Raw genomic sequence first — 23,161 nt, 5'->3', positions numbered from 1 at the left:
CAGCTGCCGTCGTTATTTGAAATAAAAGTAGTGTCTGTTCGCTACACGAAAGTGCAAACATCCGTTATGGGAACTTTCACCACCCCATGCTGCTGTTTATTTTGTGAGGTCAGAAATGCTCCCTCCAGCTCTTCCTCAGCACGCTAACCCCACCAAGTCCTCCAAAGAATTCACAGTGGTTAAATCTGATATGTAAATCTATCAGTTTATTACTGATTTAACTCCAGCTGTTCCTCCGTCTCAGGTTAACAACAATGGCCTTGTGTCCTTCCTGAGAGAGGTGTCGCAGTTCACACCTGTAGCTTTTCCAATCGCTGGAGACAGAAGGGTCGTGGCGCCGTTCTGGGCTGATGTGGACAACCGTCGAGCCGGGACAGTCTTCTACAGAGAGAGCCAGGATCCTGTGATCCTCAGGAAGGCTTCGGGTGATGTCAGGACGTACTTTTCAGAGTTCCCCAACTTCAATGCAACGTGGGTCCACATCTCTACATGGCATCAAGTCACCTTCTTTGGAGGAAACTCTCAAACACCAGTATGAATTCTCATTTAACATCCTGCAACCATGTAGACGCAGTACAATGAGGCCCTATCATGCTCATTTCCAATTCTATTTATTTATTTATTTTAAATCTGCATTCAAATGAATACAATCAGCATGAATTTATTTTGTCTTCTGGAATGGTTTGTGCCAGAAAAAGGTTTAGAAATAATGTTTAAGGGGCAAGTTTTGATTGGTTGCCCCTCAAAAACAGAAAGTTTGAACAGCAGGTTTGTGGGACTAATGTGGTTGCATCTTAAAGATCCAAAAGTAGAAAAACAATTAGCTGAAAGCTTGTATAGAGACGAGCCACCTCCTGCTGCCCATTAGCAAGAATGCAGATTGAAGGCACTTCTGCTCTTTGTTTCATCTTTTATCTACAGTCTTTTATGAGCTGAGTGTTTAGAGCAGTCTGAAGTCTGAGCTTTTAGTTCACAGCAATTGCTTTTGCATACACTGACCTCACTTTTGAAACCTTGACCATGTTTAATATGATCATCCAACAATGGAACAGGAGATACATGGCAGAGTATAAGGAAAAACAGAACTAGCCCTCTTTAAAGTGTCTTTAGGGTCTAGATAAGTGACTCTTAACCAGGGATATAGTTTGGTTTCTTGAGTCTTACAGAGTAGTTTTATATGAATGGCCTGAGTAAATCATCACCTTGAGGATTCTGATTCTTACAGAATTTCCTAGAAATCAGGAAGCCATTTATCTGAGCCTGTTTCTCTTCTCTGCAGGTGAATACTTTCCAAGTGGTGCTCATTACAGACGGAGAGCTTTCCTTCACTATATTCCAATACAATAACATCACTTGGACCACAGGCATGCATGCCAGCAGCGGAGGAAACCTCATTGGGCTAGGCGGGATTGCAGCACAGGTAAGGTCACATGTTTATCTGCAGACGTTGTACCTCCGGTGTGATACGCTCTCCGACAGCATTAATCTAAACTGTAATTCAGCTTTTTTTCTTTTCTTTTCTTTTTTCTTTTCTTTATTATGTCTGCCTCTTCCCAGGCAGGTTTTAACGCTGGTGATGGCAAGCGCTATTTCAACATCCCTGGCTCTCGCACAGCTGATGTCGTAAATGTTGAGGGAACCACCAATGTGGGCTTCCCGGGCAGATGGGTCTTCCGCATAGATGACGCAAATGTAGAAGTGGGAAGCTGCAATAACTCTGGTAAGTGCTGGTCTTTGGGGATTAGTTCTTCAAATCCACTTTGTTGTCTTAAGGAAAGCTACTGTGCTCATTTTAGCTTCATTTTAATGTTCTTGGACTCAGATTTGCATGATTCATAGCTCAAAATAATCCTTATTTGTCTTATATTGGACTTTGGTGCAGCCCTTTAGTTCAGTGTCCTAGTCTGGAACAAACCATTTAGCTTCTTTTCTTTTTAAATAAAAGAGACTAGAATGTGGTAAATGTAGATGTTAGATTATTTTCCCTAACACAGCATAAACTTAGAGCAAGGCCTGGATAAGTAATAGCACTGGTGCCGGACACCATCTAAACAGGTAGACCTCACAAGTAAAGCAGAGATTTAGGTATAATAAACAGACACAGTGATCATTTCCACCTCCTTATTTTTATGAAGAACCTTACTAGAGTTGCTTTGCATGATTTATAGGTAAAACAATAATCCTTCTTTATCTTCGTTACCATGTCCCCCAGCTAAGCCACTGCCTAAAACAAAGCTGTTTTTACATAATGTTTGGCTTCCTTTTTAGCTCTTTGTTTTTTGGCTACATCTCAGAAACTGAACTCTTTCACAATACATGACATCATACAGATCCAAGAGTTAAAAAAAATGTTTTAAAACTGAGTGTTCAGAGTCTGAAGCCTGAGCTCTGTGCTCACAGGGATTACTGCACATACTCTGACCTCTTTATTTCAAACTTTGGTTTATGTTTAATATGACACAAGACTGGAACAGTACATATATATGATTAAAAAAAAACAAGGAAAAGCATAATGCCACCTACCCAGATCTAAAAAACAGATCTAAAACAAATCCTGTCATTGTTAAATTGAATCTAAGGTAAGTTTAGCATAATTAATAAAGTTTTACACTAGTTTTTACACAAGGCTCATCGTCGTGATTCCTCTTGGGTTAAAGTCGTTTTCTAATACAGCCAGATTTTAACACTAAACTTACAAAAGATTAACTAAACAGTTCCATCGACCTCCTTCTGCAGCGTCAGTGTGCCCACACCTCCGCCCATGCCTGAACGGAGGCCAGTGCATCGATGACTGTATTAAAGGCAACCCCTCCTTCACTTGCTCCTGCTTGGCTGGCTTCACCGGTCGAAGATGCCAAATCGGTGAGTTATGGTTCACACTGCTTCCTGTTCTGTCGCTCTGCACATTGTGAATGACTTCCTGACTACCTGAGATGAGGAAAATTAATGTCAGCAGATTTTCTCTGCCTCACCGAAGGGACACCTGGATAATTCCTTAATACCTGTATCAGTTTCTTCTCATTACTTGACCCTGACAAGAGGATTCTCTCAAATTAAAAATGTCATGCTATCTCCTCTGTGTTTTGTGTTCCTGTCACTGTAGATGTCAATGAGTGTGCCTCACAGCCTTGCCAGAACGGAGGGACCTGTAAAGACCAGATTAATAGTTTCATGTGTCAGTGTCCACCTGGTTACACTGGGATTCTTTGTGAAACAGGTAAAACTGACACATTACCATAAAGTGGTATCTTTTCCAGTTGATCATTCATATTTGCAACTTTAAAAATGTACTTTTAACTTAAATGGAAATATATTTTTTATTTAAAATTTCTCCTATTGATCTGGAAGAAATGCAGTTAATTTAAGTAATACATATTTCATATGTCATGCTATCACAGAAAAAGTTTTGTGTGATGTCTGTGGTTTGTTTATTTGCTACAAAGCAGAAAAGCTGAAAACTGCTTATTTCAAACCGTGTGTGAACTGTGGAGTGCCGCACTGTAATTGCTCCAGTTTAGCATTTTCACCACAGAAAAGGTTGAGGGGTTTTGTTTTTTTAGGATATCTTGGTCCAGCCTCTCTGGAGCTTCTGTGCTTCTTCCCACAGTCCAGCCTGTGGAGATGTATCAGACCTCTTTTAATACCTTTCGCAGCCAGCAGCACATACTTGGAGAGTGAGGGGAACAGTGTGGCGGATATATTAATCAGCTGAGTAAATATTCCATGAGCGTGTCTCTCTGTTTCTCTACATGTGTGTGTATGTGCGCACGCTCGTGTGTGTGTTGCAGACATTGACGAGTGCAAAGACAGGCCGTGCTTCAACAACGCGACGTGTGTACGAGGCGCTGGCGCTTTCACCTGTGTGTGTGAGCCGGGTTACACTGGTGTCCTGTGTGAGACAGGTGAGCGGGGGGAAAGTAGGCATCATTCTCCAGAGGAAATATTTTCTGCTGCTTTCTACATCAAACTGAGTCTTTTGGCAGATGCTTCTTTCCAAAGAGCTTCCCAGTCTACCTAGACAAATGGGTTACGGTTGAATGGATTTGCAAACCAACTGGTTTTTTTTGTGGGGGGGGAGAAAGTTCACCAAAGTCACGTCGGCCTCCAAACCACAAACCTTTTTTTACTAGTTCTCTTTAATTGTTAATGAAACTTGAATCTAATGGTGGATTTAATAATCGAGCTCAGCACAGCTCATGAGTTCTTGTTTGTACATGAGACCAGATTATTGTTAATCCCACACACCTGGTCAGTGAAACTGTACGCTTTCCGGAGGGAAGCTCAGTGCTCCTAATCCAGCAGAGCGTCTTACTCAATAATGTCTCGTTTTTCCCCCTGACGATTAATAAATCTTAATGACTCAACAGCAGATAAAGCTCTCGTGTCTAATTAAGTGGCTTTTGTTAATCCTGCAGACATAGACGAGTGTGAGTCGCAGCCCTGTCTGAATGGAGGGGAGTGCATCGACCGGGTGAACAACTTCACCTGCACGTGCCCCGCTGCTTTCACTGGGACACTCTGTGAGACAGGTGAGCAGAAGAGCGTGTTCAGAGAAGAAGTTCTTGACATAACCTTCCTGTTTAGCTTTCCGTTACGTGGCATTTATCCAAGTGGGTCGAGCACAAAGGGGGAACATTTTTAGGTCTTTTGGAGTGTTTGTAGCTGAGCTGCTTCTCCAGTGTTCCAACATTAGGAATTTCATTCTATTGCCACAGCAAATATTTTCAGCTGACAGCTGTGTTCAAAAAGGATATGTGAAAGTATGATAAAACATCCCTAATCATGAAGGAGAAAAGTGTGCCAGTTATTTATCGGAGTATGAAGGTTAGTTTCCCTGTGATGAGGTCACCGCTGTATTTATTTGTCCATCCTCCTCATTTCCACAAACTCCAGCAGCAACATCGAGAGCTGAAAAGTAAACCCGGTATCAAGTGCCAAAAAACTTGCAGTTCCACTAATGTCCACTAGAGGCTCTAAAATGAGTCAGTCCCCATAGATTGTCATGTAATAATGTCCAGATCCTTGGATTGCTGTGACCTGGATGACTGAGAGCCTACACAGACATATTTTACTGTGATTATTTTTATGTTGGCTTGAAATAAAATATCTCCCTCTGCTGGTACTGTAGCTTTCTGCAACTTTCTGAAACTTCTGCATGTGTGTCCTTTTCACACTTTGGAGAGGCAAAGTGTGCAATTAGACACAGTGGACCGGCGTGTCCATTTCATGTTTTGCCGTGACACTGCATTGCGCAGACATCTGATCAGCATCTGTTTATCTCAAATTTTAAGATGTTTTCCACTTGAATATGGTGGTGCTGAATCTGTGATCCCTTTATGAAATTTTCTTAACAACAATTCTAAAATGCAGGAAAAATCAGCATTATTTTTTTATGTTTTATCCAAGGATGTAAAGGGTAACGGCGACTAAGCTACAGTTAAACTAAACATGACATTATTATGTGCTTAAAAAACTCACTAAAGTAAAATCAGGTACCTGCATGTGTGTGAATCTTCATAAAGATTTTAAAATTTCTTAAATATTGAAATAGGGTCCAGAGCCCAATCACTAAGCAGTAGCTCAGAGTCGCTCCTCCACATCGAAAGGAACCACTAGTTCAGCATCTGACAAGGATGCTTCCTATGGGAAAGACCCATCACACTCTAGCAAGATGATGGAAATGGCCTGACTTTTAAATAACACCCTTGTAGTTTTACTGTCCCCTCAAAGCCCCCAGAAGAACTGAAGGAGGCGGTGTGGGAGGTCTGGGCATCTCTGCTTAAACTGTTGCCCCTGCATCCAGAACCCTGAAAAGTGCCAGAAAATTAAAAAGAATAAATATAAATAAATAAAATCTGGTGAAAGATATAGTTCTAATGTATAATATAGCTATAATGCTGGCTGTTATGACATTTCATTCATGCCAAACGTACTGGAGTTGTCCTATACGCTCATTTCAGAGTGAGGTAGGCGGTAGGTGAGGAATTATATCTGCTTGAATGAACCACCTTTTAAAGGGCATTCCTGTCTCCCCCTCTCAGAGCTGCTACCAGTTCAGGTCAACCCCACCGAGGCAGAAAACCAGACAGGTAAAAGCAAGCGCAGCTCCAGTTAAAGCTTTGGCAAAACGTTTTCTCATATTATTCACATCACAGCGTTTCACGTTTTTTCATCTCCAGCCTCGTGTGAAGAGCTGGACTGCAAGAAGAACCAGATCTGTGAATACACCAGCTCGGGAATCTACAACTGCACGTGTGCTCCAGGCTTCTACGGTGACAACTGTGAAGGTATTGTGCAGCTGGCCCGGCTGATGCTCACTGCAGGCAGCTGGGCAGGTAGAGAGGCAGACTGGGGTATTTGAAGAGGAGCTGTGCTATCCCACAGGAATTTGGATCCCTGCCCTGGAAGAGGCTGCTGTGATGATGGATTATTGTAATTATCAAAACTGACACGGCCTCGCCCAGTTTATTACGGGAACCAGTCGCTTGATGTTGTGAATAATTGTTTTATAGCACATTTTATTAGTTTACCAACAAGAGGAAGTGCTTTGTCTAGACTTAAAACGGCCTCTTTATGAGTCAAAGCTGCTCTATGGTATTCAGGCCATTTCTGCACACAGAGCTGCTGAAATATCCTTCCGCACCGCTACTTGCTTCCCTGCAAGTTGCACCACTCCTGTTGCTTCAGGCACAGCTGCTGCTTGCATAACCAGCTTAATCACAAAATATGTAAAACCCCGCCTAATGCTTCTTTTATAAATGCATATTAAGTCATTTTGTTTTAGGGAAGAAGAACAGCAGCAAAGCTAATTCAATCTCCCAGGAGAGGCTGCTGACACCGACTGATAGCAGTTGTTGCGAGGCTTTATTTCACCCACTGAAAGGCTCTTTAACAGCATTTGAGCCATTGCAAATGCATGCTACTTCTCACCCTTGAGCTGAAATAACTATCAGTGCTTATATAGGCTCTCTTAAATCTCCCAAATACTTTCCTGCCTGGCTCACTTGGAAGGCACAGCGGAAAAAGGAGCACGATCCTCCAAGGAAGAGAAAGTAGTGGGACGCAGAAGTGCCTAATCAGGCTCCCAGATCAAAGCGCCTGGGCCGCACAGGTGGCCAATGAAAGTGGCTCTTGCAAAATTAACAATCCATTAATTGCCCTCGGGGCCTTAAGTTTTGGTCACAAAATATGCTCCATATCATCAGAAAAATAATACCCTCCACCGAGCTCCCGGGACTTCAAAGTGGAGCGGTTTAGCCGCGATACGGCCGCGTGCTTTGATCCACTGCTGCAATTAGGAAGGAGAGGAAAACACAAACATTCTTACAATTTGTACAGAGCGGATGTGCAGCGCGCTGACTGCTAATCTTCTGCTGCTGTGAGCTTTTTTGGAAAAGATTAGGGAAAGAGAAATGACAGCGAATCAATACTTAGTTTACAGTATAGCAGATGAAAGACACTTGGTGCACATATGCAAGCATATGGTGCACATGTTGACCATTTATACCTTCTGTCTATGTTTACACTTGGGCCAACACTGAAAACTTCTTTTAAGTGCATGCTTTTAAGCAGCTGGAGCAAACTTTCCAGCTTTGACTCCCTCTCCTTCTCTCTGTGTGTTTGCAGACGAGTGTCTTTGCCAGAATGGTGGCGTCTGTGTGGACATCAACGGGACCTGTGAGTGCCCTTCAGGCTATACGGGGCTCTACTGTCAGTTCGGTGGGTATGATATGTTTAACCCTATCAGGTGTCATAAAAGACCTTCGATTACTTAAAGATCACAGAAGCAGGGTATATCCAGAAAGGACCCCCCGTGGTTTCCCCACACTAGTGCAGTTAATCGTAAAATGCCCAGTGGCAAAGGATGAGAGCATGTAAAGGGTGAGTGGTGGAAACTCTAAAGATTACTCAAGTACAGCTTTTTATTCTGATTTCTTCTTCTACAGCACATTTTGTATGCAAAATATTGCACATGCAGTTGGATCGAAATTTGGTTGTATTGTTTTTATCCCTCGTAACCTGTATGGGAGATATATGCGTGAAATTTTATGGGCTGAAAAACACATTTAATCTCTGCTATGTTTATGTGTTTTTACCCACAGCTAGTGAGTATCACTAGCTGTGAGATTTTAGTTAGGAGAATAGTTTTTAAAAATGTCTTTGTCCACTGGAATTTAGCTGGCAGATTGTCTGTTCTAATAAATCTAATACATCCTTCAAATTATGAAGTTTATTGTTCTTTAAGTCAGCACCATGTGTGACATGTTTTAATTCTGTTTTTTAATGTGCAGCCCTTCACCCTAATCAGTATGTCTTTTTTATTCAAACATGCTGTTTTTATGTTTCTTTTATGCATGATCAAATGTTCTGATTTTCTGGGGATTTCCTTGCCTTGTTCTTGGTTCTCTTGGTTCTTGAGTCTCATAGAAATGAAGCAGAAGTCATTTTTCAAACACTTTTTAACCCCTCTCTCCCTCAGAAGTGACCCAGATGCCATGCAGTAACGGCAGATCGTGTCCTGATGGAAATCCGTGTTTGGAGTACGGAGGAGCGTACCTGTGCACATGTCAGACGAGAGTGGAGCTGGACCACAAAGACTTTTACCCCTATGGTAAGAGGCTCAGGCACCAACCCAACAGCAGTGTTAGTGCGCGAGCAGCTGGTTGCTATTGCAACAAAACACATTTTTTATTCACTTTAAAAGAAACGGTTGTATTTACGACGTGGGGAGAAATTTATAGATGATTGATGCTGTTATTGGAGGCGCTTATGAGATTTTATAATTGATCCAGTCATAAAATGACAAATAATCTGTGTTTCCTTTTAAATCTGGACCGAACCCATGTGCTTGAATAAAGTTTTCCCAGCGCAGTGGAACACAGTCAAGTCTCGGTGTGTGTTTTTCAGTACAGCCCGAATCGGTCTGCGATTCCTCTCCCTGTCTGAATGGCGGCTACTGCTATGAGCTTGACGGAGGCTACACCTGCGAGTGCAAGTACGGATACTGGGGGAAGAACTGTGAGAAAGGTAGTACCATCTCTTTTTTTAAAAAGGAATGCTTGTGTGTGAATTCATGAAGCACCGTGACAAAAACATCCTTTAGGTTTGTGCGTTATTACTGCGGGCTCAAACCCAAATGCAGCTTTAAAGCACCAGGAAACATGCCATTACTCGTAATGCTGCTTGAAATATTGCAGCGCTGAAAGGCTTAAGATAATTTGTACTTATGGCTGAGTTATGAGCTATTTTCCTGAATTATGATTTGAATTGCAATGTACTGGAACAGGTTTATTTTGTGTGATTAAAAGCTGGAGTGGTCTCTGCTTCAAGGATTCCCTTTTCCCTGTCTCCTTCCAGTTAGACTCAATACCTGTGCTTCTGGGCCCTGTCGCAACGGAGGCTCCTGTAAGGAAGAGGCTGACAGTTACCGATGTGTGTGTCCTTACAGGTTCACAGGAAAACACTGCGAAGTGGGTGGGTGCCAACCTTCCACTGTAATTTACAAACTTTAACTCTCAAATTTACGTGAAAGCAGGTACAGAAATACACGGCAGTCCTTTCATCAGATAACCTTGTCACTAATACATCTGTTTAAGTGTCTTTTAAACCGAGCAAGTCAGTTTAAAGTCTAACCATTGTAATACTGCTTAAGGAAAAGTGCAGAAGTATCACCAGTAAAATATATTTGAAGTATGTTCAGTTCATTTTAATTTAATTTCGGTTATAAGGCCCAAAATGTCACACGTTTAACTGAAGTCCAGTCTTGGAGACATCTACATGCCAATATCAGATCATCGAGTAGGAGCCGGAAATCCATCAAATCTTTAATAAGCTAAAGTTAAGGTAACTAAAAAAAAATAGCATTTTTTTAATGGTAGTGAGTGGTGGACTGTCCACTGAGGGTATGAGGGTATTTCCAGGTGGCCTTGGCGTCATTTTCCCCCTGGTGTAAACGTCAGGAGGAACGAGATGACAAACTCTTCAAAATCCAAACCTCTGCTTCGACTCTCAGTCTTGCTTATAGACTTATAAGCTGTCTGCTCTCACTACGACATCCTTAGCGTGTAAGTTTACACGTCAAAGGGATTAAATGGGATTAATTCATGTTACCATGAAAAAGCTTCAAGTTCTGTTTTATTATGTGGATGTTTTGTTCCAGGGAAGCCGGACCCCTGTGCCTCCAGCCCCTGTCTGAATGGTGGGACGTGTTTTCACTACATAGGAAAGTACAAGTGTGAATGCACCGATGCCTACAGCGGCAGGCACTGTGAAATAAACAGGAGCGCGGTGCATACCTCTGCAGGTAGGGAGACCGTATGTCACCACACAGCAATGCCAGTCTGATGCTGGTGTTTATACAATGTTGACCTTAGCTGATTGGAACATACAGGGGATATCCTGAGCGCTCAAGTGTACAGATACTGGCTTTCTGTCTGAAGATAATCTTAGCAGTGTTGCTGCTCTAGAGGCCCCACATTTACAGATATAGAACGGCTGCATAACCTATAAAAAGTGAGACCTGATTAGACCCGGTGATTCACGTCTACACACTGTAGCAGCATGCTGGAGGTAATTTTAGGCGCCTGAATGGAAAACACCTCTGTTGCTGTTAGTGTGTCGTGGAAGAGCTCGTTTAAGCCTCAGTTTGTGTTGCTATGCAGCCACACTGACATTATCGCCATGTTTGTATCCGTTTCAGAGCTGGGCTGTGGGTCACCTCCACAGGTCAAGCACACTGAGGTCCAGTTCTCCTCAACAACACCAGGCTCCATGCCAGAGTACATATGCCACCCGGGCTTTACGTCTGTTCCCAGAGCCACCCAGAGCATCAGTGGCATTCAGGCAGTGTTCATTATTGGGAAGCAAATTTTGATTTTGATCGTAAGATTATAGCAGACAAAATCCAAAGTAGATTCAGTTATAATCTAAAGTTCAAAAGTTTGTTGTTTTTACTGGTGAGAGTTGCTCCACACGGTTTACAAAAAGTCAAATGCAAAATGTGTTCACATGTCTACTCTTCTCTTCCTCCCCAACATTGACATTTTGCCACGTTTTCATGAAAAACAAGGAGCATGGGAGCTGCTTGTACTGTTTCCCAGGGTCAGATCAAATGTGCATGTCTAACCTTATCGCACCAGGAGATTACTTCTGGTTAGATCACTTCCAAACTACAAACTTAATTAGTTCTGACTGGATCTCATGTCTCCAGTTTACAAAAATGTCAATACATTTCATCATTGTATTTGTCCTCGTTCACTGGTTTTTATTTAGTTATCGTTTTGTTTTTGTTTAAAAAATAACAAGACAAAAGGTCATTAAAGAAAAGTACGAAGTTACTGGGAGATTGTGTTAATGGAGACTGGACCCAGCTGCCTGTTTTTAAGGTCTGTAACACATCTGGACACGTGGATGGCTCCTCAAAAAAGATCCCAGGGTCATTCCACATGAAATCAATCAAATTTGGAAAATGTTTCAATCCAACTCCCTCAGAATCAGACATTTTTATTGTTTATATTTGTTATATTTGAGGAAGTTTCACCTTCATGCAATTTTTTTCCAAGTTATAGACCTTTGAAATGCACAGGCATGAGGATGGGGTTGACTTTTTCCCTATTAACTTTCAGGACTGCAAAATGCTGCTAAATCACTCCAAGTGTTTCAGTCTAAAGCCGCAGTTTTGTCTTTGTTCTTTTTGTCTTCGAACATCAGTGTCATGGGGATCTAACGCTCCAACAAATTAATTACCTGTGACCCACAGAAATATGCACTTATTCCCTGGATGTTTGATCTATTTTCTGATAATTCACTGGATAAAACTCCAAAAATGCTTTTTGGGTAAAACTCTCAAAGATCATATCACCATGTGGGATGGGCGGCTGCTCAAAACAAGTTACAACATACGAAATGTCTCAGACTTACTGACGATCTGATTCCAGGCTGATGTTCTAACCATGATTGCTTCTGTGTCAAATTAATTTTCTGTTGCTGTCATATTTTAACATCTGTGAATGTAGTTAACGGCTGTGAAACAACAATGGTGTTCACATCTTCTCTATGATAGTTTGTGATAGACATCACAATGATCAAAAATCGTGAGATCTTCAAGGTCTCAGAAGGGGTCATGTGAGCTGTGAATGCTGTCTTTGCAGTTTTTGCTTCATTGCATTGGTTGTGACAGTTTTCTTTGTGCAGAAGATGGTATGTCCCTTTTTATTCAGAAAATAATGGAAATTAAAAAACACAAAATGTAATTTTTTTATGTTGAACGTAAAAACGAGCAGAGGGAGTCAGGTGGGAGGTACTAATTGATTTTTCATGGAAACCCCAGTTACCACGACAGGTCTAGGAAATGAAAGATGTGCATATATTTAAGAAAGTGATTTTCTGAGTTCTAGAGTAACATCTGGAAACTCCAGGATTTTGTTCTATTTGGATTAGACTATCAACTGATATTTTTCTCTTTGTGGTGCAACTTGTCATATTTGCTCAATCCAGCCTGAGAGCTGAATTAAAGTAGTATTTTCTTCATTTTGTGATGAAGAATTTCATGTTTTTCATGTAGCTTTTTTCTTTTTTACATTATTGTGAAATTCAGCTAATTCAGGTTTTTTAGATATAGATTATATAAAAGTACTGCGAGAAAAAGGCCCGAAATTGGGTCGATGGACTATTTTTCAAAAAAGTGTATTTGAAATCTGAGGCTAAAATTTCACTCAGTCATCATATATGTGTGAACTTCATGTGCGAACCATAAAAATTTCCTGGAAATTGGAGATGATTGAGCAGAAAATGTTCTAAAGATCAGCTGAATTGAGATTGAATGACCTTGTTATCTTTATTCATACTAATTTGTTAATTTCTGCATTGTCACAGAGATCAACGAGTGCTTATCCCAGCCTTGTCTTAACGGAGGCACGTGTCGAAATAAGATCGGATCCTACCAGTGTGTGTGCGCCAGTGGCTTCAGCGGAAACCGCTGCCAGATAGGTAAGGATCAATCGAAAGCTTACACTTACAAATACGTTCACTTGGACCACCTGTACACAGGCACGTGTTTACTTATGTGTGCATCTTTATCGCCTTAAGACATAAACGAGTGCCTGTCGGAGCCGTGCATTAACAGAGGAACGTGTGAGGATCGGCCGGGCTCCTACCTACTAATACATTTTTATTTTCATAAGTGACTTCTGGTCGATGTTGTTGAAACCAGCTGATTATAACATCATCCAAAAAGCCTCTTTACCCTGTAAAAGGCTTTCTCTCTCCAATGGTAAATTGTTGTGAAGATAGCTGAATGCATTGTTAATAAATTCTGCCACACTGTAAAATGTCTGTGTGCAGAGCAGGACATGTGCGAGTCCAACCCCTGTCTGAATGGAGGCGTGTGTCGGGGTTACAGAAGAAACTATCTTTGCATGTGTAAAGACGGCTTCTTTGGGGATCAGTGCCAGATGTGTAAGTATGTTGTGCTGATGTTATGTGATGTTATGTATGATATCCAGTTTTTAATAACCCTGAGTTTACTGAGTTTAGCTAAAGTTAAGTACAGAAGAAGTTTATTGTACATATAAAAAGGGTGTGAGGTTGCTTCCTCGCACCTTATTCAACATGCCTTGAAACTATTATCTAAGCCTTTAAGGTGTTCGGTAGAGTGTTTTCTGAAGTCACAGATAAATTCCCATTGACTTCTATACAACTAGAAGTCTTTTTGCTGCCCACTGCTGGACTTGGAAAAGAAAGCAGGTTTAAGGCCCCTCTTTTGGCTTCGCTTTGCAGATCCGGACACTACATCCATCTTTGATTTACTCCTGCATACTTATAATGCTTCATTTGCCTCACACACACTGTCATGCATTTTTTGGGATCTATTATATGCGAACTGGAGCACATAAAAATCTGTCATAGATAACCAAAACAGTGTAAATATGCTAAAAACAAGTAGAGCCATTAGAAAAATATTTATGAATAAGATATAATAGATAAATGGATAACTGCACTCAGTTATTGTAGTTGCTAAATAGCTTGGTTGATTGATGGTTATTGATAAACAAGACTGAGAGGGGCTTGCACACTTCAAAGGTTGCTCACTGTTTCCGGGTGAATCCTGTTGCTGCATTAGTTTGTCTTTGTCGCCCACCAGTGGAGGACCCGTGTGTGTTAAAACCTTGTGGGAACCGTGGCCGCTGCTGGAGCGACAGGAGAGGAAACTACAACTGCATGTGTAAAGTGGGACTCACGGGCAAAGACTGCGAGAAAGGTCAGTCGACAGCCTCACCACTCAGCACGCTCAACACTCAGAGCACACTTAACATTCGGATTAGATATGTAAAGTTGCCACTGTCCCCAGACCTGCTGCCCCCGCCCGGCCTTCACGTGCTGCGTGTGGAGGAAAGCGAGGTGGAGCTGCGCTGGGATGAGCCGGAGCCCTCAAACAACCTGATCAGCATGTTTGCCGTCACCTATGCTCCCCTGGGTCAGAGCAACTCCAAAACAGACTACCTAGACAGGCAGAAGTCCACCCACGTGATGCGAGGCCTGATGCCCGGCCTGCTGTACAACATCTCCACCTTCTCCATCAAGCTGAAAACCAACAGCAGTGACACAAGCCAACCTGCCACAGCACTAATACGCACCAGTGAGCATGCTCTTTAATGCTCTGTAGTCTTAGTATAATCTCAGAAGCTGAGCAACCAACTAAGGCACACAGATAGATTATAGACCTTTGATGAATCAGAATACTTTATTAATCCCTTAGGAAATGATGTATGTTACAGTTGCTCCAAGACAGTAACAGTAACTGACTAAAATATTTAAATAATAAAATATGATGTCTCTCATCTACATCAGATATGATGACATTATAATGTTGCCTAGCAACCACCTACAGGGGAAAAAAAATCACAGACCAGAATAATACTGTACCATGAGCATGTGTTAGATGGTCAAAGATGTCATTTTGACACATTAAAAAAATGGATTGAACCGTTTTTAAACCTTTTTATAAAAATCCGAATTGGTCATAGAAATGTTCAGAATGTCGATGAAGGTGAGCTTTCTTTAAAAGAGGTGGGAACGCAGTGAGTTCAAAAGCAGGTGAAGAAAACCATTGAATAAGGAGCTGTTAATCATTATGAAATGTTGAGCCCAGCAATGTTTATGACTTTTTTGTGGGTAATAAAGTAGTAAAAGTAGTTCACCTGGAACCGGAAAGCATTTCTTTGTCTTTGAATGTTTCCCTGCAGGGCCCCAGCCGGCGGAGCAGTTGCAGGTGGTCAACGTGTCCTCCTCTCAGGTGTGGCTGCAGTGGCTGGTTCAGGCTGCCCGCCATGCAGCCGTCAGCAGGGTGCACGTGTCCTTGTTGCCTTCAGATGGGAGGGAGGGTCGCACTGCTGTTCTCAACACGAGCACTACTGAGTACACCTTCAGGTCAGGTGCAGCACTTTAAACCAAGCTTTTATTTTTACATGCTGCCGGGTCATTTGTGTCTACCAAATGTTGCTGCCGAGGTCCGCTTTAAATGTTTTGGTGTAATATCCCTTTCAGCCACTAGTGGGAGCCATTTCATCAAATTTACTAAGCTTTTAACAGGGTACCATGAAACAGATAAGTTGAGGTATGACTGATGCGGACTCTTTGTGAACCTTTCACAGCTCATTACAGCCGGGTCAGATGTACACTGTGGATGTGTTGACTCAGAGTGGAATCAGACCAGATGAGTTTCCCTCCATGAGCCACTCACCAGGACCTCTGTCATTCTGGACAAGTAGGTTACATCACTCAGCAGCGAATACAAGAGCTTATACAACAACTTTATGTTGTTATTTGTATTTATTTCCGCAATTATGAGAAAACATAAAAAGAAACCCAAAACGATCTTTCACCATTCTTACGCCTCAGCTGTAAAAGGCTAATGGGTTGCTGTTGTCACCCCACCTGGTGGACACTAAAGTAGGTCCCTCAGGTAACACAGACTCACTGATGGGCAGACCAATCATCAACAGTCCGTGTCCCCCCCCCCCCCAAATTACTATTTTGAGCCAGGAAAAGCCTGGAAGTACTGAAGATGACGCTACATTATCTGATGGTCCCCTGTGAGCCATATTTAGAAAGGAAGGAAGAGCTGCCCTGTAAAAGGAAGAGACCTTCAAAAACACACTGGCTGCAGGAGGAATAGACAACTACTATTGGGGTGAGGGGAAAGAGAAAAAAGCAGGTGCGTGCAGCGAAAAAGGTAAAAAAACAGGAAGAAAAAGGAAAAAATTAAGGAAATGCATAATAAAATGGAAATTGAAAAAAGGAGAGTGGATAAGTGCCCAGTGCATCACGAGAAGTCTATAGTAGAATAACTGATCCCGCTCTAGCTCTAAGTTTTATCAAAAAGGTTTGAAGCCTAACCACAAGTATAATGTCATTGATCATATTTTATATACATTTTATGATATTTGAGACATTTCTATAGTCTCCAAAACTTTCTCCAGACAAGGCCTTGTACAGGCCAGAGCAAAAAAGCTACCTAATCATTTGAGGAAACTCAGCCAAGGAAAGAGATTATTTTAATCCATTTAATACAATCATTTGACCCTCTGGATGTGTTACCCTCAGGGCCTCTTCCCCCACAGAACCTCTCCCTCTCACACGTGACCCCAAACTCAGCCTTGATCACCTGGAGCCGCCACCCGAGACACGTCTCAGACGGCTTTGTGGTCAACGTGACCCGAGGGTTGAATACCAGGAGTCGCTTCTTGCCCAACGGGAGAGTGGGATCGTACACCCTCCGTGAGCTGACCCCAGGGCAGCACTACTACGTTGCCCTCACGTCGGTCAGAAACACGGGGCCGGAGCAGATCCACAGCGTGCCTCAGCACCTTGCCTTCACTACCTGTGAGCTGTGTGCAATCACCTGGATTTGTTTTTTTCCTTTCAAATTTGAAATCTGAATTTCCCGAATCCTGAAATGTTTTTTTTTCTTTCCATGTAGTGCCAATGCCGGTCAGACCGGGAAGGAGAGAAAGACCAGCAGGGACAAGACAAGATACCCCATCTCAGCCTCAGGACGTGGCAGGCACAGCAGAAGAAGAAAACTCAGAGGAACTACCCAGGTACATGTAGCATGTCAGTTACTATTATAACTGCTTTAAATATATAACAGTAGATCAACAGTTAATGCTAACCAGATAGCATTTTGTTAATCTGTGCTGCAGATACACAGAACTCATTGACAGGAGGGGAAAGATAACAGCAAAGTTCACTCACCTGCCTCGAAAACCCATCCGGCATCGAACTAGTAAGTATAAGCAACTATGTGAGTGTCACCCTATATTTTAAAATATTTGGATAATATGAACACTTAGCCATAAACCAGGAACAAAAATCAATGAAATATTTTGGAGTATTTTAAATTTTTACTCCTGAGTCACCTGAAAAACTCCCCCCGTTGCTAGGGGAGTTGTCCAGGCTATTCAGATTTTTTCTCAGTAAGTGCTGCTGTGTATTTTAATGGATTCATTCTACATTAGTAAGAACGCAGTTCTTTCTGTCAATTTTTTAGTTTTATGGGCATTTTAGTTGTTGAAAAAACCCCCAACCAAAATTAAATTTGAAAATCAGTACCTATATCAATAGACAGATGTCAGCAAATGAATTATTATGATAATTAAGACACAGTAATAACAGATTTTTTTTTTTAAAAAAGAGAAAAACAATAGGATTGCGAAAGTGATTTATTAATTAATTTATTAATTAATGTATTATTTATTTATTAATTTGACACAAGTCAAATTAATTTAAAAAAAGGAATAAATACATATAACTTAAAAAACAACAACAAGGAGATGCCATAAACCCTAAGAAAAGAGTGGAAATATTTTTTTAGCAATAGACAATCAACTCGAAAAACTGATAAAAACTGGTAAAAAACAAACAAACTCCAAATTATAATATAATTAAAAATATATATAATAAAAGAATAATAAAATAATGAATAACAATGAATGGGATAAATGGCAGCAATTATTATTAATATTATTATTTCAGTCTTTTTTATTTACAAGTTTAGCAGTTTTAATCCTCTGCACATGCACCCATGATGCTGTAATACGTTTTAACCATTCTGTTAAATCAGTGGTTGTTTCAAGCTAAGGGACTGGTACGTAGAAACCTCCTCAAAATCTCAGTTAACACTTAAATTTCACCTTTCCGACTTTTAATTTGTTTTTTTCGTGATGATTCTAACAGGAAATGCTTTACCTTACAGAACCTGAGCCACCAGTTAGGTTAGAGAAGATGGAAGAAACAACAAACAAAATCAGCCTTGCGCTGGAGATCCGAGAAGAAGCTTTAAGAACAAAGCTTGGTAGGTGTTTTTTACACATCCTCTCATGTAAGCTGATCCCAGCGATGAGCCTCTTCTACACATGACACTCATGTTGTGTTGTGTGGGGGTAGAGCTGGAGGCTATCAACACATGCTATCAGCTGTGGATAATGTGGAAGAGTGAGCCTGAAACCTGAGCTGAGGATGTTAATGGCAGCTGTTGTCTCATAGAGTCGCCCCAGGACTGCCGCAGTCTGCCCTGCCAGAACGGAGGTACGTGTGTGAACGGAGGCGACACCTTCATCTGCGACTGCGCAGACGGGTTCAAGGGCAGGCAGTGTGAACTGTGTAAGTTTATGTTCAACTTCTCTACACGTTCAGGGTGGGATGAGTCAGCTGCTTTTTGGCAAATCCTGTAAAAGAACTAAAGCCTGTATATAAAAGATGGATGTAGCCACCCTGACATCACAGCTGGTTTTGAAAGCCTCAGTGTTAATAGTTACTGCTGCCATGTTCGTTTTTTGGAGTCAGAAGTGGCCATATTTGAATGAGAGGGTGCAAAGTTATCTTCAATGAATGTATGAAGCTACATTCATAAGTGGAGGTGGATCACACCAACTACTACTAACAAATTCCTAGAATTTCACTCAGCAAGCATGAGACTACACTAGCTGTGACACAGACTTATATTTTCTCAGATTATACCATTAAACTATAAACCTAACTGTAGAAAGATGATGATGCAAAAATGAAATCTTAACAACCAAAGAGTCAAATCTGCACTGGACTATACCCCATTTCAGTAGAGACCTGACGTACAATATACACCCAGTAGCACCGCCCACTCTGAGAATAATTGACAATAATTAATAATTAAGTAAAAAAACAACTTATAGTTAGTAGTCCACCCTCTCCGCCAAATAATAACGTGACTTCAGTCTTCTAAAAAACAACACGGTAGTAGTCGAATAGCTAACAATAAAGTTTCACAATGCAGGGTGCAGAAACCAGGTGATGTCACAGTGGCAGCATCCATCTTTTCAATACAGTCTATTTGTGGTGCTAGAGACGATGTTTAGGGATCAGTGGAATACATGCTCGGGCAATCATGAATATCTTTGATGGAGAGGTAGGTGACAGTTCAGTGAAGGGTTGTTAGGTTCATCCTCTGGGGACCATGAGCATGTGCGAATGCTCACATCCCACCGTGTCTTTCAGCAACGCATGCTTGGATCGATACAAACCCTCCTCTACGTCACAGTATAAATAATGCCACTCTATCAGTGCAGCCTCTCAGGTTGTGAACATCGACTCATTTATGTTAGATTTGCATGCTGTCATGAAATGTCAACGTGAGAGCAGTGAGCTATGTATAGACCTTCATTATCTTAAAAGCAGGAGCCACAATCCACTGCGAATTGACCCCTCTGACATTTATGAATGGCTCTTACAGGTCAGAGGCACGATAAACAACACAAATACACCATCACTCGATTCGCACAGCACTGGCCTGTGTGCACTGAGCCACCTTCCTCACATTCTTTTGGGAGCTACTGTCAAATTTATAACTCAGTGTTTCTTATGGATGTTCAGGAGAGATCTGCACTTCTACACACTGTAGGCATCTTGGTTTAAGTTCGAATCTTTCCTGTGACAGAAAAATCGTACTCGTTTAGAGTTTCATTTAAAATGTTTACACTTAGAAACTACTTTGCAAATTGTAAGTAGTTCACAAGAGTCAGAAATTAGTTTTAATGGATTTAATACACGATGGCTGACAAATTAAAGGACAAGGCAACTTTAAGTGTTTTAGTACCAGCAAAACTCAGGCTACTGAGTGCAACCAGCTTCATGAAGGAGGTTCAATATCCTTCTGTCTGGATTCACTTACCCTAACAGTCAGGATAAAACGAGTTACTCTGCCATCAGTCAACCTGTCCATGTTTGTGAGTGATTTGATGCTGTCAACCCTGCCTCTTTTCTTTTGTATGCATTCACTGGTAGATTGGGAAAGTCTTGATTAATTTATTGAGTTGATAACCACCCTCACTCACCCTTAACCTGATTGTTGCTGTTAGATTTGTGGAGACACATAAGGAGGGGATATCCATGCATGCTGACCTGGTTCGCAGTTCATCACAGGGCCAACACAGAGATAGATAGACAGTGTCAGAGCATATGAACTGGACAGGCAACCAACTTTTACAGCATTTGGCTCAAGTCACTTCAAGAGTCAGTCTTATGTGATTGATGAACCTATTTGCTGGGCCACTTTTACAGGCTACACAATAAATTTAAGGATAACTAAGCTACTTTAAATCGCATCATGAATCATGCATGGATGATATGCTCACAGAGAAATGTAGCCACGTTTAGAGAAGTGTAGAAATTAGATTGCAGAGGCAAAGCTGGAGATAATCAGGAGAGACGTTGTAGAAATGAATCAGTGAACCCAACGCAGAATATTTTGAACACATTGTCATTTGTTTTGCAGTTTTCAACTGAAGGCATGCTTTAAAACTACCCTATATGAACAAAAATACTGAGTCACCAGCACGTTAAAGCTACAGGAGCCGTAAAAACCCCATACCATGAAGCTCCCAGCATACAGTTTTTGTGCTGATGTTCATGCCAAAGGTTGTAGCCCAGTAGTTTTTGAGTTAGCAGAGAGTTGGTGACTTTTGCACACTATGCATCTCAGCATAGTGTGTAAGGTCTCAGATGCTGCTCTTTAGGTGGTCTGATACTGTGCTGCAATGAAATTTCAGCAAAAATGGACTAGCCCATCATTTTTTTCCACATTGATTCTTGGTTTAAACAAGTAGCTTAATTAGATTCTATCTTAATTCAAGGTTATTCATTACAATTTGGAATCACGTCGTATCTTATTCTAATTTTGACAGTCCACTTGAAACTTGAATGACTTATTTTAAATTATTTGTAATTTTTTAATTATAATTTCCTCCTACTTTGTTCTTCAGTTCTGTGTTTCTTTTTTAGCACTGGTTTTAAAAATGTGCTATACAAATCAACTGTAATAATATTATTTATTATTATATATTAATGATTGTTGGTTGTAAAAGGTATGACTGTTGTGGTTATTTCACAGTATAACTGTTTGTAGTAGAATATGCACATGCCTTTATTCGAAGCATTTGGAAATGACTAACGCTGACTGAACAGTATGTCTCAAAAAGGGAATAAACCTTATTACAATCAAGTCATGCACCTCCTCCTCCAAAGACAGAGTAGAAGAATATTTTATTTCACTTATATGTACATGCTGATGAATGTGTGTGTGAGGACACAGTCCACATACCCCACCTCCCCGCTGACTCTGCACCCAAACATCCAGCGTCAGATTGTTTAAACATTCCTTTCCTAAAGCCATCCATCAGCCGCAGAGAAGCTCTGCTCCTAAACCATCCCGCAGACTTTTCCTTTGCTGATAAAGCACTCAGACCTCATGTTGTTTAACTTTAACCTCTGTTTTTGCAGCGTGCCAGCGAGTGCCACACCCGTGTACCCGCCTGTACTCTGAAACCAAGAGCGTGCCCGTCTGGGAGGGTGGTGTGTGCCATTACCTGTAAGTCACGTCAAACATACGTCTGCCAATCTGGGCTTGAATTAAATGTTTAAGTGTGGCCTAATGGATCCAATAAAAGTGCCTGCATTCTCTTTCGTAGGTATAAAAGGACATATAAAGTGCAGCAGGATGTGTGTTATCGAGAGATTTGTGAACCGACGCCTTCCAAGAAGAGTCAGAGTGAGTTAAACAATCTGTCTGCGCAATATTTGTAAGACGATAAACAAATGCAATGCTGTTCACAGACTAACTTTAACTGTCTTAACAGCCAGAAGAACAAACACACAACAATAAAGGTTTGTGATTTTTTTTTCAGCCCTTTTTATGAACTGCTATTGTAGAGGATCACAAGATTTTCAGCACTTACCCTCAAAATGAGACTTTTCTTTTCTCTCTCTCTCTCTAGAGCACTTGGAGCCTGATGAAAGGACTGTCATCACTGTCATGTGAAAAACCTCCTTACTTCAATTTTGGTGTTTATAATCTACTTGAAGTAACTGATTATGGTCATTTTTTGTGCTGAAAAACCCTGTCAGAGCCCACTGTAACATTTCACAAACAAACCATCAACCATCTGAATATGAGGCTGCATCCCGAGAGTTGCCTTTGTAGCTCGCGGTAGCACGATCAGTCAGATGAAAAACGTCCCGCATCACGTATCATTTGCAGTGTTTGCTGACTGAGTTTCATACAACCACATATGGTATGCAAATATGAATCCTAGGCAGTCAACTGCACTGCATCAGAGACCTTATATACCTCATTTCAATGTCCAATGCTGACACATTCGGAGAGGTTTACGTTTGTGATTCAGCTGCAGGTTTGTCCCTCAGGGAAGTAAAGGCAGAGTCTTTTCCTTACATCAGTCCCATCATCTCCTTACGAAGACAGCAGGAAATGTGTACTTTCACCCTTAAACTGATCTCGTCCTCTGACAATGATGCACAGCGTTTTCTGTGTAGAATATGTTCCTCTGTGTCTCAGCAGGCGTCGCTGCTCACTAATCTGTAAATAGTGTTTATAGGCCATTTTGTAGGTGAATATTTTAATAATAAAAATGTTAAAATGATTCCTGTTGTGTGTGTGTTGCAGTTCTTGCCATCATTTGTCACACTGTGTTGAATCCATCGTGTTTTGACAGCATCAAAAACTATACTAAAAGTATTTTATTAACAGATTAAAGGAGAGCGGTTGTACTCATTTTTAGCGCCATTATACTGTTTTTGGAATCTATTACAGTAGCTTAGCACAATTTAGCATTAG

At 41.2% G+C, this 23,161-nt stretch overlaps 1 protein-coding gene across 3 annotated transcripts in view; it reads left to right on the top strand.

Annotated features, from left to right (window-relative positions):
- sned1 (sushi, nidogen and EGF-like domains 1) overlaps window positions 1–22,931 on the top strand; it is a 31,828-nt gene extending 8,897 nt beyond the window's left edge. The window contains exons 2-33 of one of the 3 annotated variants that reach the window (XM_085397343.1): window positions 245–532; window positions 1,280–1,420; window positions 1,558–1,720; window positions 2,737–2,862; window positions 3,104–3,217; window positions 3,789–3,902; window positions 4,416–4,529; window positions 6,042–6,089; window positions 6,180–6,287; window positions 7,627–7,719; window positions 8,480–8,611; window positions 8,908–9,027; window positions 9,358–9,474; window positions 10,160–10,303; window positions 10,700–10,831; window positions 11,344–11,384; window position 11,434; window positions 12,874–12,987; window positions 13,342–13,455; window positions 14,141–14,257; window positions 14,348–14,635; window positions 15,243–15,426; window positions 15,651–15,763; window positions 16,603–16,881; window positions 16,979–17,099; window positions 17,202–17,284; window positions 18,254–18,352; window positions 18,544–18,660; window positions 21,811–21,898; window positions 21,999–22,078; window positions 22,167–22,194; window positions 22,305–22,931. In XM_085397343.1, coding sequence (XP_085253469.1) covers window positions 245–532; window positions 1,280–1,420; window positions 1,558–1,720; window positions 2,737–2,862; window positions 3,104–3,217; window positions 3,789–3,902; window positions 4,416–4,529; window positions 6,042–6,089; window positions 6,180–6,287; window positions 7,627–7,719; window positions 8,480–8,611; window positions 8,908–9,027; window positions 9,358–9,474; window positions 10,160–10,303; window positions 10,700–10,831; window positions 11,344–11,384; window position 11,434; window positions 12,874–12,987; window positions 13,342–13,455; window positions 14,141–14,257; window positions 14,348–14,635; window positions 15,243–15,426; window positions 15,651–15,763; window positions 16,603–16,881; window positions 16,979–17,099; window positions 17,202–17,284; window positions 18,254–18,352; window positions 18,544–18,660; window positions 21,811–21,898; window positions 21,999–22,078; window positions 22,167–22,192 — 3,819 coding nt within the window. In that variant the 3' untranslated portion in view covers window positions 22,193–22,194; window positions 22,305–22,931. Of the gene's footprint in view, window positions 1–244; window positions 533–1,279; window positions 1,421–1,557; window positions 1,721–2,736; window positions 2,863–3,103; window positions 3,218–3,788; window positions 3,903–4,415; window positions 4,530–6,041; window positions 6,090–6,179; window positions 6,288–7,626; window positions 7,720–8,479; window positions 8,612–8,907; window positions 9,028–9,357; window positions 9,475–10,159; window positions 10,304–10,699; window positions 10,832–11,343; window positions 11,385–11,433; window positions 11,435–12,873; window positions 12,988–13,341; window positions 13,456–14,140; window positions 14,258–14,347; window positions 14,636–15,242; window positions 15,427–15,650; window positions 15,764–16,602; window positions 16,882–16,978; window positions 17,100–17,201; window positions 17,285–18,253; window positions 18,353–18,543; window positions 18,661–21,810; window positions 21,899–21,998; window positions 22,079–22,166; window positions 22,195–22,304 lie in introns of those variants that run through there. The other 2 variants (XM_085397342.1, XR_014909533.1) reach the window with 2 other exon arrangements.
- Window positions 22,932–23,161: the final 230 nt, after the last annotated feature.

The sequence above is a fragment of the Rhamphochromis longiceps genome, linkage group LG23, assembly GCF_057381845.1.
Source record: "Rhamphochromis longiceps isolate RC_006_pf linkage group LG23, R_longiceps_female_GT1.1, whole genome shotgun sequence".
NCBI lineage: Eukaryota > Metazoa > Chordata > Actinopteri > Cichliformes > Cichlidae > Rhamphochromis > Rhamphochromis longiceps.
This window is presented reverse-complemented; position numbering and strand designations above follow the sequence as displayed.